The 20,064-nt window shown below is 42.3% G+C and overlaps 1 protein-coding gene across 1 annotated transcript; it reads right to left on the bottom strand.

The window, feature by feature from the left end:
* Window positions 1-15,573: 15,573 nt before the first annotated feature.
* On the bottom strand, window positions 15,574-19,727 carry LOC143929810 (protein kinase C delta type-like). The gene is made up of 7 exons (XM_077453787.1): window positions 19,433-19,727; window positions 19,254-19,345; window positions 17,803-18,004; window positions 17,331-17,714; window positions 17,080-17,208; window positions 16,824-16,926; window positions 15,574-15,656 (listed from the first exon to the last, which is right to left on the bottom strand). The coding sequence occupies exons 2-7, from the start codon at window positions 19,325-19,327 to the stop codon at window positions 15,574-15,576; spliced, it is 975 nt and encodes a 324-aa protein (XP_077309913.1). The 5' UTR covers window positions 19,328-19,345; window positions 19,433-19,727.
* Between the last annotated feature and the right edge of the window lie 337 nt (window positions 19,728-20,064).

The following is a 20,064-nucleotide window of genomic DNA, read 5'->3' as shown; positions in this document are numbered from 1 at the left end:
ATGTCCTCCGGAATCTCTTCCCATGCATCACGAACCCACTTTGCTATCAATTCTATGTCGGGCTTCATCAGATTTCCACCTTTTGTCAGTCGGGCTTGACCAGATGACATCCATTCATGCCACATCTTTCTCACACGGTCTTTAAAAGGTTTATTTAAACACACATCTAGCGGTTGCAATACAGATGTAAGCCCACCTGGAATAATGGCCAAAGCAACTTGAGAAGATTTTGCCATTTCTTTTATGCCATCAGATGTGTGGGCTCTGAACATATCCCAAACTAGCAATGATGGTTTTTTCTTTAAGGCTGCTCCTGGTCGTTCTTTCCAAATTTCTTCCAGCCATTTTTTTGTTCCGTCTTCATCCATCCAGCCTTTAACATGTGCGCGCACTGTAATTCATGGTGGGAATTTGACCTTTTTAGGCAAGGTCTTTCTTTTAAAAATAATGACAGGCCGCAGCTTAGTTCCATTAGCCAAACATGACAGAACAACTGTGAAATGATTTTTTTCATTTCCTGTGGTTCTGAGAAAAATAGTTTTGTCTCCCAAACTTGCCACAGTTCTGTTGCTTGGAAGATCAAAGGTCATCGGTGTTTGATCTATATTTCCAATATCTCCCAGGCCATAGTTATGGATCCTTCTTTGTTTTATGATGAATGAATGGAATGACATCACTTTTTCATCCAGGTCTTTTGGCAACTTCTGTGAAATCTTTGTTCTTTGCCGCAAACATAGGCCAAACCTATTCATGAAGCGGGTACACCATCCTGCTGACGCAGCAAATTTTTCAATGCCTGGTGCTTTTAATTTGTCATCTTGTGCCATTTGAAGGGCACGTAAGCGAATTCCCATGCGTGTTACGCAGTAACCATTTTGACGACACTCCATAACCCATTTATGCAATTCAGTCTCTAGAGCCCCATATGAAGTTGTTAAACCACGTTGAGCTTTTTTTGCCTTTGGAATGTTTTCCAAGTCAGCTTTCTTTTTCCGCCATTCCCTCACTTGTTTTTCATCAACACAAAATTCCCTACTTGCAATACTGTTATTGCTTTCTTCTGCTCTTGACACAACCTTAAGTTTGAAACCAGCTTCGAATGACCTGCGTTTTTTCTTTTGGTCCAGGATTACCGGTAGAAGTATTGGGATCCATTTCTAACAGGATAAAAAAAAAAAAAGACTTGTTCGGGTACCTTTTGAGGCCTAATGCAGGCTGATATTACAGAAAGTGATGACATGACTGTTTGCATAGAGCAGCCTGTGTTAGGGCTCATAATATACCGTACATTCTACCAGTGTCCTGCCTGTGCCCATTAAATATACAGCCTGCCTGTGTCCATTAAATATACCGTACAGCCTGCCTGTGTCCATTAAATATACCGTACAGCCTGCCTGTGTCCATTAAATATACAGTACCCATTGTAATAATGCTCTGGATAACACATTAGACACATACCGGTATACAGCCTGCCCATTAAATATACAGTAGCCATTGTGATTTTTCACTCACCTCATGATGCTGATGTCCCTCTGTGATGATGATGTCCGCGGACAGGGCCGCTGATAGAAATCATGGGGCCCCGTACAGCCTACCTGACGGGGCCCCCTTCAGCTCCACCCTGGCCCCACCCATTGCCCCTCCCCAGACCCCGGCGCCGTCTATGGATAATATAAATTTACCGTAGTGTGCTGCCATTCCACAGGTGGGCATCGTTTTAAAGCATGGTATTTTTGGTACCGTATCTATTCACCACTCGGTGCAACATCTTTTATACCGTATTTAACAAAAAAAAAAAAGGGTACCGGTATTCTTTTGTGTTTACATGTGCTAGAATTCATTAAGGCTGGGTTCACACTGCTGCGGCTACGAGAACTGGATGTCATTCGCACCGCACTGCAGTGCAAAATCACATCCGATCTCTGTGCAATGCGAGTTCAGCCATACAGATAGTATGGCTGAATTCGCATCGCACCCGCCCCAAACTCGCACAGGACCCTTTTTTGGTCCGCAGCAGAATCGGATCGCATGGGTGTTCACACCATGCGATCCGATTCCTGTGCGAGTGTGCAGATCGCACTGCAATATGCGAACTGATCTGGGGGTGTCATTAACATTTCACTGACACTCCCAGCAGTTCGCATAGGGCAGTGTGAAGTGCCGCTGGGAGGTATGCGATGCGGGAACCCGCCGTGGATTTGCGGCGTTCCCGCATCGCTCCGGTGTGAACCCAGCCTTTTGAAACATACGGTAATTTTACGGTAATAATTGCACTTTAGGCTGGGTTCACACTGCAGTGATGCGGGAACGCCGTGAATCCGCGGCGGGTTCCCGCATCGCATACCTCCCAGCGGCACTTCACACTGCCCTATGCGAACTGCTGGGAGTGTCAGTTCGCATATCGCAGTGCGATCTGCAAACTCGGACAGGAATCGGATCGCATGGTGTGAACACCCATGCGATCCGATTCTGCTGCGGACCAAAAAAAGGGTCCTGTGCGAGTTTGGGCCGGATGCGATGCCAATTCAGCCATACTATCTGTATGGCTGAACTCGCATCGCACAGAGATCGCATGTGATTTGCACTGCAGTGCAGTGCGAATCACATCCGATTCTCGTAACCTCTGCAGTGTGAACCCAGCCTTAAAGTACAAAATTGCTTAAGATTTAAAAAAAAAATAATTACAGGATTCTAATCACTATAGATACTAAGGTAATCACAAAAGCAGGTCAGTTTCATATTTTTTGCCTCTCACCTCAACTTCAAGATGACTGGATCGCCCGGCCCCTGCTCTCTCTGCTTCTTGTTATGGTAGTGTGTAGAGAGAGAGGATTGGGCATATCACTCCGCAGCACACAGTAACCTATTCCTAATGCTGAGCGGTGTGCGGAGCGGGTGCAGAGGATGTATTCCTCCGCGCCCGAAATAGCAGAAAGAGTCCCCCCCACTGCAGTTACTATCCTAATGCTGAGCGGTGTGCAGAGCGGGTGCAGAGGATGTATTCCTCCGCACCCGAAATAGAAGAAAGAGCCCCCCCCCGCCACTGCAGCCATACAGCCATACAGCACATCGAGAAAAAAAAAAAAACCTGTACCGAACGAAAGGGAGCAGAGGGGATGGTGCTGAGCGGTACACTTACACAGGCCATTCACCAGCGTCAGCCAGCGGCATGGCCCCGCCCCTTTTTCTCCTCCATCTCCGGCAAAATTTCAGTGACTCGAGTATAAGCCGAGGCGGCTTTTTTCAGCCCAAAAAGTGGACTGAAAAACTCGGCTTATACTCGAGTATATACGGTATTTAAAAAAATTACAGTATTCCAAAATGCACATTTTGGCTTTTTGAATACTTAGAAGTGCAAAAGAGGGATTTGAGGTCTTTTACACCCCCGATCCCTCCATAAAGACTACGTGTCATGGCCTATTACTGTCACAAGGGATGTTTACAATTGTCAGTCTGACACACCGCAACTCCGATCTAGGTAAAGTCTCTGACAGAGACTCTTTACCACGTGATTTGCCGTGTCCAATCACAGCTGATCACAATGTAAACAGGAAGATCCATTGATAGGCTTTTCCCCACTCGTGTCGGACAGAGCCGATCGACTGCTCTCCAGTTTATTAGTGCAGCCCCCCCCCCCCTGGATGCCTGCCCATGACCAGCAGGATGCAGCCAGGACCACCAGGGATTGCCACCACACTGGACCACCAGGTATGCCACCCTAGATAACCAGGGAAATGCCAATCAGTGCCCAGGCAGCTGCCAATCGGTGTCAATGTAAAATGCCTACCAGTGTCACCAGTGATGCCTATCAGTGAAATCTATTTGTGCCAGCCATCACTGCCACCCATAAGTACCCATCAGTGTAGCCTATCAGTGCCCATCAGTGCTGCATATTAGTGCCACCTATCAGTGTCGCGTATCAGTGCCCATCAGTGCCATCTCATTGGTGCCACCTTATCAGTGTCCATCAGTGCAGCTTATCAAAAAATGTTGATCAGAATTTTATAATAAAAACAAAGAAAAACTTTTTTTTTTTTTTTCAAAATTTCTGTTCTAGCAAAAAATAAAACCCACAGAGGTGATTAAATAGCACCAAAAGAAAGCTCTATTTGTGGGAACAAAATGATAAAAATGTAGTTACAGTGTGACCATTTAAAAAGTGACAGCACTGAAAGCTGAAAATTGGCCTGGGCATGAAGGTGCGACAGTGCCCTGTATTAAAGTGGTTAGGTACCGTAATTTTAGTTTGTTGCCATTCCACCAGTGTGTGCAATTTTAAAGCGTAACCTGTTCGGTATCTCTTTATTCGGCGTAACATCATCTTTCAAAATATGCAAAAAAAAATTGGGCTAACTTTACGGTTTTCTTAATTTTTTTTTAATTCAGTCAAGTGTATATTTTCCCCAAAAATTGCGTTTGAAAGACAGTGCAAATGACGTGTGGCAAAAAATATTTCAACGCCATGTTATTCTCTAGGGTCTTTGCTAAAAAATTATGTATATTGTTTGGGAGTTCTAAATAATTTTCTAGCAAAAAATACAGCTTTGAACTTGTAAAAAAGAGGCTTGGTCCAGAAGTGGTTCACATCACAGAAACCTGACATTTTAACAGGAGTGTGTAGACTTTTTATATCCACAGTAGCAATAAACTACATTGCTATAAGCAAGTATTTTACTGAATGAAATTGATTCATTCCCTTTGTTTTGTTGTGATTGTGTTGTTATGGCCATTTGTATTGTCTTCATAGCAATAACACTCTGTTTCCCCAAAAATAAGACCTAGCGTGATTGTCGGTGATGGCTGCAATATAAACCCTATCCCAAATAAGCCCTAGTTAAAGTCCTTGTAGGTCTTATTTTCAGGGTAGGGCTTATTTTCGGGGAAACAGGGTAGGGCTTATTTGAGGGGTAGGGCTTATATTGCAGCCAACAGAGACAATCACTCTAGGTCTTATTTTTGGGGAAACAGGTATAGAATTAGAATTTTAAGAGCATATGTTTGCAAAAAAGCCAGCCCCCCCCCCCCCTTCAATTGATATGTATATAAATCAGTTGGATAGGTTTTGGAGCTGAACAGAGGAAGTTGGTATATAGGAAGTTGGTGGGAGGTGCTTGGGGTCTTTTGAAACAAGCATGTGGAGAGAGGAAGGGAGATGTTTGGAAGGACAATGAGGAAAGACATGGCTACCAGAAGCTGGAGAGTTTTGGAGAACTTTTGAGTTGGACTGAGCATGGAACTATGAAGGACATTACATCTTAAACCCTAAGTTGATTAATGGTTTAGTTTACTTATTGATTATATTTGTAGGCATATTTTTGTAAGCTAAGAGTTGTGTTGTATTGTGTATTCTACAGTGTAAAATACTCATAATGCCTCTCAGCAAATAGCTTGCGGTGTCTACTTTCCAAGATGGGGTCATTTGGGTAGATTTGTGCTATCTTGACATTTCATGGCCTCCAAAACTGTGAGGGGTAGTGAGGAAGTGAAATCGCCATTTTACCCCCTTAGAAAGCCTGACGGCGGTCATTGGTTTTCGGGGGACTGTACATGTCTATGCTCCCAAAAATGTGGCATCCCTGAACTCAAGAGAAGCAGCAGAATGTATTGTGGGGTGTAATTTCACAAATGCCCATGGCATGTTTGAGCAATATATTGTTTAGTGACAACTTGTGCAAAAAAAAAACATTTGTAATTTTACCGCAACTTGTGGCAAAATGTAAAATATTCCATGGACTCAACATGCCTTTCAGCAAATAGCTTGGAGTGTCTACTTTCCAAAATTGGGTCATTTGAGGGGGTTTTGTGTATCTTGCCATTTTATGGCCTTCAAAACTGTGATAGGTAGTGAGGCTTGAAATCAAAAATGTACGCCCTTGGAAATGGGCATAAATTGGCGGTGCTTGGTTTTTGGGGGCCTGTACGTGGCTAGGCCCACAAAAAGTCTTACACGTGTGGTATCCCTATACTCAGGAGGAGCAGCAGAATGTATTTTGGGGTGTAATTCCACATATAACCATGGCATGTGTGAGCAATATATAATTTAGTGACAACTTTGTTTCATTTTTTTTGGTCATTTTTCAATCACTTGTAACCCCTCTCTTCTTTTTATCTCTTGTATACTGTTGCCGGGCAGTCTGGGATCCCTGATTAATCAAAACATGGTCTAGGTGTGTATTCCAATTGTTAATTGAATCACCTATTTCTGTCTGTTGGCTAATGCTCTTTGAGGCTCCTTCATGATGGGATTAGCCTTGTGTCAGCTCTACCTTGTTATCTAACCATTGTGTGATGATTTGGGTAGTATTTGGTTTTATTGTTCATGTGGTGACTGCTCTAATTTTGAAGTGTATAAAAACTTGTTTTCTGTTCAAGAAACAGTGATTCCTTTGGTTTTACCTCAACATCTGGTCTGTGTATGATGCTTAGGGTAAAAGGGTTGGTATTAGCTCTCAGTCTGCTGAAAAGTTACCCACTTCTTCTGACACGGCACACTGCAGTACCTTGATGTGCCTTGTGGCGCACTGCAACACATGCATGTTGAAAGTGCATTGAGTCGATGCGTTGGGGTACCATTGAAAATGGATGGTGTAATGGTTGTGCATACTAGGCACAGGACAGGCTATGTGTGTGGCAGCGATGTTCAGCTATTACATTTTATTTTTAACTATCTTTTCTGTGTTGAACTGGAGAAACAGCTGCAGTGACCTTCCTCCTCCCTCCTCCTTTCAGTTCAAACAATCCACAACCTCTTAGTTGCACGCCAGGACCTTTTTATCAGTCTATTGATCAGACACACAGACCTCTCCATTAAACAATACACAACTCTGTCTAGGTACCCTTATAAAACTGTCCAATTTGCTTGAGCAACATGGAAAACAGAGATCTGCCAGGTCATCCTATTGTAAATATCTTAGCTGAAGCCTCTAGCAATCCACATTTCTGTCTTGCCCTCTTCGTTATCCCAATATACGCCGTAACTTATGAAATAATAACAGCACAGCTAGAACAAAGACATTATTACATTTACCTCTCTCGGTTAATTTGTAGCAGTTTGAACCCAAACATCCCTATGCTAGAAGGTACCTGAGTGGATTAGGCCCCCCACCCCCCTCCTATAAGAAACAGATATCTGAAATCTGTCATGTCTATATCCATTTCAAAGCTAATTTCATGCTGGCTAATATGCAAGGTAGCCAATTGTATCCTGCAGATATTCAGACATATAAATACTTATAGAAAACTGTATCCAGGATTTTGTCATAAACGTAGTGACATTCCGATAACCCGATAACCACCTCTTAGCCCCTGTACACGCGGTCGGAGATTTCGACAACCAAATCCGTCGGATTTTGTCCGTCGGATCTTGTTCGAAACTGTTGCATACACACGGTCGGACAAAGTTGTCGAAAAATCCGATCTTTCAGAACGTGATGACGTAATTTAGTTACGATGAGACTACATTCAGGCTAGTAGCCAATAGCTTTGATGTAGGAATTTGATCTGAGCATGCGTGGCACTTTGTCCGATCAAAATTCTCTACACATGATCGGAGTATGTCCTATCCGACCAGTTTGTCGGAAAATATTTTCCCACAAGTTGGAAAATTGGGTCCGACGGATATTCAGACGGAATTAGTCCGATGCATACCACACACAGTCGGATTATCCGACAACACGGTCCAATAGGACACATTCCGATGGATTCTCCGACCGTGTGTACAAGGGCTAAGACCCGTATGATTGGTCAGATGGTATCTGTCAACCCCCCCCCCCCCCATGTGAAAAGTTAAATGCAACCACATTTTGACGGCTCTAATTTTAACATAAAATCAATGAACACCCACCTGGACTTGAGAGAGCCACTGTACCGTTTTTGCTTATTCATTGGACTCTGCAGCCCAGGACGTTGTTAAAGCGTTAACCCCCCCAAACAAAAATCCTGTTCCCTTAACCAACTCAGGCCATTTTTTGTGATAAGGCACTGCATCGCTCTAACTGACAATTGCCCATTCTCCTGACATTGTACCCAAACAAAACTGATGTCCTTCCTTTCCCACAAATAGAGCTTTCTTTTGGTGGTATTTGATCACCTCTGCTGTTTTTATTTTTTGCGCTATAAACAAAACAAAGACTGACATTTAAAAAAAATATATTTTTTACTTTCTGCTTATAGTTCCCCCTTGGAACCCAGGAACTAAGTTTTGCTGGCTTCTGCAACTCTGAACAAATGATCAAAACAACCATGATTTATTTAGGCTGTACCCACTCTGGATCCCCATGATAAGAGAAAAAAAATGAAAGTGAATGTTGCTCCTCAAAATTCTCATTTTAAACGCCCCAAAAAATGCATTTATTTGTTCCTTAACCACTTCAGCCCCAACGTATTTGCCCCCTTAATGACTAGAGCTTTTTTTTCGATACAGCACTGCGTCGCTTTAACTGACAATCGTGCAGTCGTGCAATGTTGCACCCAAATATTTTACATCCTTTTTTTCCACAATAGGGCTTTCTTTTGGTGATATTTGATCACCTCTGCAGTTCTCTGTAATTCTTATACATATATTTGGTAAAATCGCAATAAGCGTTGTAAAGTTTGGGGATACTAGCTCCGTGGGACCAAGTGCATAAACCGGTAAAAGGTGAAACCAAAAAGACTTTTGGGGTGTAGAGTGGTCTAGGGGTGAGTGGACCCTCGGTTAAGGTATCTGCCTAGAGTATTCTTCAAACCCAGCAGGCCTGGAGACCATTCTGATCAGGAAGTATTCAAACACACACACACACACCATACAGTTCTCAAAGTGGTCTGACAATTTATTTCCGGACTTCAGCTCATAAGGGCAAAATGACCTCACAAAGAAAGCCCAACATGCATAAAACAATATACACCCCCAAATTCATATAGAAACTGGCCACAGGAAAGGCCAATAGAAAAAAATAGATGGTTCTCGAACATTTGTTCTCAATAAGAGGAACTTAACTCTTAATTTAACTCCTAAGGGCCGGTTCACACAGCGAGGCGCGGCGGGGCGTCTCCGACTTGCCTCGCCGCGACCTGCGGGGACCTCAGCGGCGACTTGCAGAGGACTTCTGTATAGAAGTCAATGCAAGTCGCCCTCGAAGTCGCCCAGAAGTACTACAGGAACCTTTTTTCTGAGTCGGAGCGACTCGAGTCGCTCCTCTCAGAACGGTTCCATTGTACAGAACGGGGGCGACTTGCGGGAGCGAGGCGAGGCGAGCCGTGTCGCCTCGCATCGCCTCGCTGTGTGAACCGGCCCTAACAGACTCTATGTGAATATTTATCTTAAAATGGATACTCATATTATAGGTTACAATATCTAAGATGGCAGGCAATAAGCTAAAACAAACATTAAGCTAAAATATCCCTTCAACCCCTGCAGCTAAAATGGCTTTCTAGCAACTCTCGTCTTAAATAAGATGTATTCAGCTGCTAACTTAGGGCAAAGTCCATGACTCCCCCCTTTCAGGTTGACTAAACCTAACAATTTGGAATTTTTCCACTTGAACAAAACAAAATTAAAATAAATGAATGAACAAATGACAAAAACACAAAAAAATAGCAAAATTAGAAGAAGAAAACAAAAAGGAAATAAAGGGGGAAAAAAAATCCAGAGGCTTATCCTTGAAAATACTAAAAAAGGACCTCTATAATACTTCAAACATCAAGGCCAAATCTCATAGCAAAGAAACATTAACCAGAAAGTTCTTACCATCCATGAGACTCATTAACCACTTCATTACCCACGTATAGTCAAATGACGTCTGCAGATGGGATCTCCCATCCTGGGCGGGCGTCGTATGTCATCCTCGGCTTTCCGCCGCTACTGCAGGTCCCTCGGGACACAACCATTCCCCGATGAGGGTAATGAGCAGGTGGCAGAGCTTGCGAAACAGCGTGACCAGCTGTATCCAGTCACAGCTGATCACTATGCAGATTGCCGCGCAAGCCGCATCGATCAGGGTTGAGGCTTTTCTCTCTGACAAAGCCTAGCCCCGATCAGGGTAAAGAGCCAATGAAAAGCTATTTATCAACAGGAAAATCCCTCTTCTGGTATAAGAAAGTCGCCATTTACTTTTTTCATTTAGCCATGTATAATTCTTTCATCATCTAACAAAAATCAACAGAAACACCCAACACCTTCCTAAAGTTTATTGAAGACATCGTCACTGCCCTGATATATCAACAAGTATCCCCCCCCAGAAAGCATTCGCTCCGATTGTGCCAGCAGACTACGAGCGCCATTTTCTTGACCATATTCCACCATTAGGATCTGGAGGACGACGCCAAAATAAATGTCAGGTGTGCACCAAAAGAGGAGTTAGGAAAGACACCAGTTTCCATTGTACCCAATGTCCCTCACAACCTGGCCTTTGCATCGGACAATGCTTCAGACACTATCACACTCTTGTAAACTATTAGGCCAGATTTCTAATAGACTACCCGTTCTCCCGTTTTCAATATCTGTCCTGAATATTTCCCTGGTGCCTCAACCAACCATATCATTGCCTTCCATGTGAACTGACCCTGGCCTGTTTCTCGACTATGCCTCTGGCTGCCGTCTGCATTGTTTAGCTAACATGTTTCTGCCTTTTACGTGAACTGACCTTGGACTATGGACTATGCCTCTGCCTACCGTCTATCTCTGCCTTTTACCTGCACTAACCTCGGCCTATTGACCATGTTTATGCCTGCCCCTTGGACTGATCTTTCACACTGCTACACAGGGGTCTCACAAATGTGTGGGGCTCCAGAATAGTGTTCTGATTTGAGAAAAACTGTTTTTGGTTTTCTGTGTTCCCAGAATAGGGTCTGGCTTTCAAGAGGCTTCAAAGAGATTTGAGTGGGAGAAGCCTCTACCCCATCCCCATTATTTCCTGACTGATGCACTAAGCTTTTATGGTTCTGCCTCCTCCCTGGGCAAATACTTTGGCTGTGCTGACCATATCACTGCCTGCTGCCTATACTAACTTTGGACAGTATTCCTGCCTGCTGCATGGATGATCCCTTAGCTGCTGCTGACCACACACATCCCTGCCTGCTACCTGGACCAATGCTTTGGCTGTGCTGAGAACATCTCTACCTGTACTGACTGTGGACAGTATTCCTGCCTGCTGCCTGGACCGATGCTCTCCTCTGTGGACCACTGTACTACTAAAACCGCAGGTAATCTTTTCTTTACCCTTTGCTCAGCAGACTGTATAATGGTTTGTAATTGGTATGTACATTACATGCTACGAGTTAGAAATATGAAGGGCCTTCAACAATGTGATAGTTTGTCAAGAATTTATGTGTGTAATTTATACTCCTAGAACGCCTAGAGGTGCTAGTTGGATGTTGGGCCTCTGTATGTGGCCAGGCTATGTAAAAGTCTCACACATGTGGTATCACCTTACCTTGCTTATTTATTGGAAATATCTTATAAATTTACAACTTTGTATTAAAAAAAATGCGTTTTCATTTATTTTTTCCACATTTTCCAAAAACTTCTGGAAAAAAATGTTCAAAAGACTGATTATGCTTCATAGATTATATATTGGGGTGTTAGCTTTCCAAAACGGGGGCATTTTGTGGGCGTTTCCATTGATCTGGTGCGCCAGGGACTTTTGTGAGATGCTGTATATAATTTTTTTTTTTTTTTTACAATCGTTTGTAGATGCAAAGGCGGCTTAACGGAAATTTTTAGATGCTGTCGCGTTAAATCGTTCAGGAGAGGTTAAACAATGTCCTGTGTACATGAACTCTAACCAGACCTCTAAACCTATGATCCCGACGTGGCCCTGAATGTCTAACCTGGTTCTAGCTTATCCTGGATATCAAGCCCCAAGCTAAAGTTAACTATACATTCCTAGAACAGAAGGGACAGGGCCAACTAGAATAATAGAAGCTGCATATAAACAAGTTTACCTATCAATATACTGCTAGGTGACCACAAGACCTACAATATAAAATAACAACAAGGACGGGAAAGGGGTGTATCCGGGGGGGCAACGTGGCAATTCCCCCCAAGAAATTAGATGTGGGTGGGTGAGAGTGCGGGCGGTCCGGTGCTGAACCGAATACGTTTTCCACATCAAAATCAGTTTCCCCTGTCCCTGCTTTCGGTCTAGGCTGAGATCGGAAACCCAACCCCTCTAGCCCTCTACATCGCTGCTCCTCCTACTCTCCCCTGAATGCTAATCATCCTTCTACCGCCCCCGTGCATTTGGGGGAGTGTAGGAGGAGCAATGGCGCAGAGGGCTGGAGGGGCGGAGTTCTGATCTCAGCCTAGAGCCAAGGCAGGGGAAACAGATTTTGATGTGGAAACCGACATAATCTCTCCCCCCTGCCCTCACTGTGCAGACAGCTGCGGACAACAGAGAGATTACATCATCTCTCTGCTGCCTGACTCTGGGACACAGCAAAAGACAATCCCTTAGCAGCAAGTGACACTCTGCAACTTGTGGCAGGTGATGTGGCAAGTGACAGTCCGCAACGCGTGGCCGATGACGTGGCAAGTGACAACCAGCAACGTGTGGCAGATGACATGGTAAGTGACAATCTGCATCTGGTGGCAGGCAAGTGACGTGGCAAGTGACAGTCCGCAATGTGTGGCAAGTGACAATCTGCAACCTGTGGCAGGTGACGTGGCAAGTGACAGTCCACAATGTGTGGCAAGTGACGTGGCAAGTGAAAATCCACATATGGTGGCAGGCGACGGTGGCATGTGACACGCTCAGGGCTCCTACTGATGCTGCATTATGGTGAGTTGAACCAATTAATTCTATATAACAATTTGATAATAAAATAATGCGCTTCAATCATCCTGACACCATAACAACCATGGTGCCGGGATGATTGAAGAGCCAACACCAGTCATTTCCAAGATATATTGCCTGCAAATAAACATATTTTCTGGTAGGGCACCTCCCGAAACTTGACTCTGAATCCACCCCTGGGACGGGGCAGAGATGCTCTGTCTGTCACATGGGTTTAGATATAGACTCAACAGCTGCAGATAAACTATGAGATCATAGGACAACTTGTATAATAGTCCCTATTGGCTTGGGGTTTAGCAGCATGGACCGGACATGAGACTTTTTCTCTCTCCACTTTCTCCTTCCAGGATTTCACAGCTAAGGAATAGGAAATGTATACATCATTTATTTACAGTCATTTACAAATTCAGACAGTAGTGGGCAACATATGCCTTCATGTGTTAATATACTTTGCAATAATGCACAAAAGTGTGATTTGGCATTGAAAGCAGAGCTTCACCCAAAAAGGGAAGTACTTCTTTTCTTCCCCCAACCATCCCCACCACCATATTTTGAAGTTTTTCCTTTTTTTAGGGAGCAGGTGCCTAATTTTCACCAGTACCCACTCCCACTTGGCCAAACAGAAGTTCTCCCCCTTTCTGCCCTTAGCTTCCTGTGAGACGTCATGTCCCAGGAGGAGGAAGCTGTGGATCCATTCAGAAAGTGCAGTTGTGCCTCATGAATGTGCAGCTGTGAAGTTGCAGGAAGTTACAGCTGGATTCCCACAATTAAGATGGCAAGGTCGGGAACCCAAAAACTGGCACAGAACTATCCCTGTTGAGGACAGTGATGAATTCCTGGATTGGTAAGTGCATGTTTATTAAAAAGTCAGCAGCTAAAATAATTTTAGCTGCTGACTTTTTTTTCCAGACCAAAGATTCTTGGTCTGTGAGCAATACAATACAATACAACATTTCCAGCATGCTTATCAGCTGTTCCAATAGAATACAAAAAAAAAATCTAAACTGTTAAAAATATTAGATTTACAGTGTGTGTGTGTGTGTGTGTGTGTGTGTGTATATATATATATATATATATATATATATATATATATATATATATTTATATATTTATTAGGGCTGTGGAAATTAAAGATTAATTCCCTGATTAAGCGTTCATTTTTTTGATCGATCAAAATTCTTTTGATCGATCAAAAAAATCACTTAGATCTTTTCTTTCTACCCATGGCCCGGCGTCCTTGCTGAGATCTAAGGAGACATGAGAGAAGTTTATGGTCCATAACCCTTTTGATACCCGCTTGCATGACCACCTGTTTGCAGAAGGGTCCATGCCATAAGGTGAGAGTGATTAGTTAGACCAGAGGTGGAGGGATTGTCACGATACTGTGGAAAAAAAAATGACTTACGTCAGTGCTACAATTTGAATTTAAAACGTATTTGTGTGAACTATGAAGTTGTCATGGATTGTGGAAACTAAATAGTGTCGGGTGATTGTATATAGTCTATACCACATTTATCACTGACTAATGCAGAGTTGCAATGCAAGGAGATCAGCTAAAAGTAGTTGGATCTGTATGTGTATTATAATTAATCAAAATTAGTCGATTAATCGATTAAAAAAAAAAATCGATTAATCGAAGGCGAAAATTTGAATCAGTAACAGCCCTAATATATATATATATATATATATATATATATATATATATATATATATATATATATATATATATATATATATATATATATATATATATATATATATATATATATATATATATATATATATATATAATGTGTATGTATGTATGTAAAGTCACACTGCCACTTCAAGGCCCCTCTGCAAAGTGTGGTCCCTAACTCTACTCTAATGTAATTTCCAAATTGAGACATTTATAGCAATAAATAAACTGAGCGTCTGAACTAGTTCAAGAATGTTGTTAAAAACAGAGGTTTTTGTTGCATATATTTGCAATCATATGTGGTCTGTGCCTGCAAGGCTTTTTATGTGGGCAAGACCATCGGAGAACTACGCCAAAGAATGGGTGACCATTTATACTATTCATCTGGTGGGAAATTAACCTTGATGGGACGTCATATTGGTATTTATCATATGTGAAGCCCCAAAGAGCTCCCAGCTTGGGACATGCTGCTATCATACAATGGTGAACCCCACTGGATCTATCCTTATCATTTGTACTTGGTAACAGTGACACCTTGCATGATCAGGATTTCTGTGTCCCTTCAAAAATGTTTTCAGGGTTAATGCCTATGACTATTCTAAGTGTTGGGTGCTTGTAGCACTCAAAAATATTATTTTCACCATTTATTGTGAGAGTGATGTCATATTATTGCAGACAATGTTTTATTGCTGGTTTGACGCACCTCTAATGCCAAAAGAAATAAAAGTACCAGCCTCCAACCTCCCATTTTAGCTGATCTAATACATGCCTTGAAAATACTGGCCTCCAACCTCCCCTATAGCCAGTCCAACACACGCCTAATAAAGGACCAGCCTCCAACCTCAATTTTTAGCTGATCTAACATGCCCAGAAAATATATAGTCGATGGAATGCCTAAATAGATATTGATATTAAATTTGTTTAAAGGTTGGTATCCTCATCCTCGTTAATTATGTCAAATTTTTGTCCATTTAAATTGATCATCTCCTCTTTGTTATTACCTGTGAGCTATTAAATTAAATTTTTTCTGAATTAGAGCTCCTTAATTCCGTAAGCTTATTATAAAGATCGCTGTGCCCAATCTGTGGAACTGTGTTTTATTTGTTTTGTTATTTTTAATTGTTAATTTGTTTTTGATTTATCATAGATTATTCCATTATTATCTTTGGTGAGATTTTTTTCTTTGATACTCTGTGAATCACTACCTAGAATATGATATTATTCCTGGTAAACATTGTATCTGTTTAAGGAACGTATTTGTATAAATCCATCTGGCATGGCTGACATCAGGGATCGTCCACTAGCAGCTCACAGGCACTAGGAGTTAATCTCCCAGGGGCGGACATGCGCCTCTCCATCAGAACGGAGCTCCGCCCCCTGATTAGGGGAGGACCCGTCGGTGCTTCTGGCCCAGGGATGTTCCCATGGTTACCAAAAGCTGGTGCGCGCAGTAAATTCATGACGCATGCGCACTAGGAGCGGCGGGCCCCGCGACGTCACCGCTCGGCGCCGCCGATAGTGGGTGATGTACGCCGGGTTGGAGGCTTTAAAAGGGCGTTTTTCAGACTGCCCGTTAAGAGTAGGCACCCACCCCGGGGACCACGCCAGCAATCTCCACAGATACAGGTAATGGCTGTTTCCAATATGGATAGACCTTTATCACTATACTCTCTATGCTCCATAACGATGGTTGAGAGGTAAAATTACTAACTCTAAGGCTCTCTACCAATAACCTCTATAGGCTTAACATTGCCTGACTGTCTTTGCTAACTTGGTGTGAATGATCGGAGTGATCTCCCTGGATTGGTCATTTTATGCTAGTCAATACTGCCGATCAAGGTAGGTGTTTCTCATCCCAACACACTGGTTTTCATTCCCTTTTTATCTTTCCTTATTACCTTCCTAACCATGATTATAGCACTATGGACTACTATGGTTATCTATAGTATTCTATTTTTTTGTAACTTTATGTTATTGTCTGATACTTTCTCCTCCTTCTCCTTCCCCCCCCCCTCCTCCCCTCCTTTCTTCCCTTCCCCCCCTCCTCCCCTCCTTTCTTCCCTTCCCCCCCCTCCTCCCCTCCTTTCTTCCCTTCCCCCCCCCCCTCCTTTCTTCCTTTCCCCTCCCCCCTCCTTTCTTCCCTTCCCCCTTCTTTCTTCTTTCCCCCTCCTTTCTTCCTTCCCCCCTCCTTCTTCCTCCCCCTCCCTTACTTTATTCCTTACCCCCTCCCCCCCTTCCTTTCTTCCTCCAACCTCCCTTTTTAGCTGATCTAACATGCCTAGAAAATACTGGCCTCCAACATCCCCATAGTGCTGATAGCACCTGTGGCCTTTGTATTTCTCCCCATCTGCTGCTTGTGAAAGAGAACCCACAATAAAGCTTCTGATCCTCTTCTGATAATTCGGTCTTCAGTTCTAGTTTGGCAGATTCTATGATTTTCTCCATTGGCATCTGTGTTGTCAGGTCTGCTGAGCACTGTGAAGAGAATAAACATTAGTACTGAAGAATTTGTGCAATGATGGCCTTTTTGTTATGAATGATTATACACACTCAGGTGCTGGGAGAATATAGAATGCAGAACATTGGACAATGCACTGCATTGGACCCATGTGTGGTCCATATACTTACTGTGCTCATGGTAAATGGTGGGCTTACTTCTCCAGCCTCCAGTTCCAACCAGTCTATGCTCTTAAAAAATGGGTGGCTTCGCAGATCTTTAACAAGAATCGCTCTTCTTTCTGGACATTTGCATAGGAGCTGTAAAAATATACAAAAATTTGATTATCCATGATACAAAGACAATAACTATGCTATTCCACTTTTATAATTATTCATAAAATAGCCATTTTCTTTGCTGGCTATAGATGGTCTTTACTTACCTTCTCTATGAGGTCCTTGAGATCCGTATTAAAATCCTCAGGGAATCTTGGTTCATGGTTGCAGATTAAGTCTCTACAGAACTCCTCCTCGTTGTATGATTCTGTTTCTGAGTCAGCATCTGAGTTGGCATCTGAAGCAGTGTCCGAAACGTCTGATTTAGTGCCTAGATTGTTGTCTGAGCTGGCATCTAAATTAGTGTCTGAATCAGAAGCAGTGCTTGAGTCAGCATATAAGTCGGTGTCGGAAGCAGTGTCTGACTTCGTATCTCTTCGTATCTCAGTATTTGACTGTTTGAATGGATAATTTGCAGTCACCAATTCATAGACTATAATTCCCAGGGAGAAATAGTCAGCAGCAAATCCATATGGCGTCTCCAAATAGATCTATGAAAATATCAAAAAGAGTAGAATGATCAGTACTGATTGTTTTACTGACAAGAAGAGAGGAAATCCAAAATAATCCAATACTCACTTCTGGTGCGATGTATTGTAAAGTACCAACGAATGAAGTCAGGGTTTGGGATGCATGCACCTCGGTTGCTGATAAGCCAAAGTCAGCGAGTCTGACATGTCCAACACTATCCAGCAGAATGTTGTCTGGTTTGATATCCCGGTGTACAATCCCCCGGTTATGAAGAAACTGTAGGCCACAAAGGATCTCTGCGGTGAGAAATCTGATAAAGAAAAAATGATATATAAGATGACCATTCAAACAGCTTTATTTCATATAATAATCTAAGCCACAGAATAGCAAAACACTGATCCCATCGCTCCAATCATCATGTATAGTCATGTATGCTTGTAATAACTTTATCTCATTGAAAGAAAATATTATCAGTAACAGCAGAATTTAGCACAATACAAAGAAATGTTTTACTGTATATGGATATTTGAAATTACTGAATTTGTAACAAATACATTTTGCAAATTCTGAAAAATATGATTGTGATTGTACAGTCTCTCCTAAAGTGTATATAAGACCAACAGAAGACAATAAAAAAAACGTCCCCTCTTCATACAAAACTACAAAAAAAGTTTCACATTTACAATCAAACTTTATCAAAAATTACATTATACAAGAACGTGTCAGATATATATCAAATAGATTTTTTGGTAGAGCCCCCCATATGATATAATTACTTGTAAATTAGAGAGGAAAAAGTTTAGAGATTGTCCAATCAGATGCAAGGTTGAAGGCTTCCACTGGATGATGAACTGGCCAATAACAGTATGTATATGAACATACTGCATCTGTAGAGGCCTCGTGACAGTTCATTCTCGGGGTAAAAAAGAATTTTGCTAAGATATGTCCAGTGCCTGAGATGTCTGTTCAGTGTGTGATTGTACATGTATAGGTAGAGCTGTAGTAGGACAGATGTACTAAAAGTCAGACCTTCCTGCCACAATCTTGTATGTAGGACAAGCCTACACTTTTGCCCTGTACATACGGTCGGACTTTCGGATGGAAAATGTGTGATCAGATCTTGTTGTTGGAAAATCTGATCGTGCGTGGGCTCCATCTGACTTTTTCCGTCTGAATTTCTGATGCACAAAGTTTGAGAGCAGGATCTAAAATTTTCCAACAAAATCCGATTGTTTAAATTCCGATCGTGTGTAGACAATTCCGACAGACAAAGTGCCATGCATGCTCAGAATAAATCATGAGACGAAAGCTATTGGCTACTGCCCTCTTTTATAGTCCCGTCGTACGTGTTCTACGTCACCACGTTCTGAACGATCGGATTTTTCGACGACTTTGTGCAACCATGTGTATGCAAGACAAGCTTGGGCAAAAATTTGTCTGGAAAAATCAGACAGATTTTGTAGTCGGAATGTCCAACCGTGTGTACAGGGCATGAGATGTGATCGATGTACAGTACTATGTTCTACCTCCATCCCTATTATCATGGTTCCATGCCTTACCTTGCTGTCTCAATATTTACTGGTGCCCTCTTATTTAAGAAGTTCTCCAGGTCTCCACCACTTAGGTATTCCATGACGAAGAATGCAAGATTCTGTGAAGAGGAAAGAAAGATTCAGGTTAGACATGATTCACTCTGTTTAACATCGACCTCTCCCAACAAAAATGCGAAGTTACTTACTTTTGTCTGGAAGGTACCATATGCATAAGTGCAGAATGGGCTGGCACAAGCTTCCTTCAGTATTTGGCTCTCGTTGAGGGTATCTTTGTAGAATTCGTTGTTCTTGGTCACGATTTTGAGAGCCAGCGGTTCATCACTGGAGGTGTGTGATGCCAAAACCACCTGGAGGAAACAGAGAGAGGGAAAAATTATAGGTGACAATCAGAGAAGTTCAATCACATTTAATACTTTATTTATGGGTCACCAATAATGGTAGAATCACCATAATGGCATTTTATTCATCACAGGGTCTACATTGGTTAAACAGCTGAAATTCAGGGCCCTTCTCCTACTCCTGGCTGGAGTCTCACTCATCCAGGTGTATTAAAATATTTGTCAATAAAGAATACAGCGAGAAAAGTTCATCCCATTCATTCTTCTTTTATGGAGAAGCTGATGTCCTTCACCACCCTGATTCTTTCAATGCTATATAAAGTTAGACGTCCGATTGAATGCTCAATTGAAATGAGCTAACTACATTGAAGATGCATCAAAATCAAATAAGAACAATATAATTTTTTTATAGATTGTTTTCATTAAAAAGCTGCAACAACCTGAATTGAAAAGCTCTTCCTGTATCCCTGTCTCCCCTC

This window comes from Lithobates pipiens, unplaced genomic scaffold, assembly GCF_037356315.1.
Source record: "Lithobates pipiens isolate NorthernLeopardFrog02 unplaced genomic scaffold, aLitPip1_a1.2 Scaffold_25, whole genome shotgun sequence".
In the NCBI taxonomy this organism is placed as follows: domain Eukaryota; kingdom Metazoa; phylum Chordata; class Amphibia; order Anura; family Ranidae; genus Lithobates; species Lithobates pipiens.
This window is presented reverse-complemented; position numbering and strand designations above follow the sequence as displayed.

Coding starts and splice junctions, on each gene's coding strand:
- LOC143929810 (XM_077453787.1), bottom strand. CDS start 19,327: ATGGAATACCTAAGTGGTGGAGACCTGGAGAACTTCTTAAATAAGAGG. Junction 18,005..19,253: donor GTAAATATTGAGACAGCAAG/GTAAGGCATGGA, acceptor TTTCTTTATCAG/ATTTCTCACCGCAGAGATCC. Junction 16,927..17,079: donor CACCATTTACCATGAGCACA/GTAAGTATATGG, acceptor TTCTCTTCACAG/TGCTCAGCAGACCTGACAAC.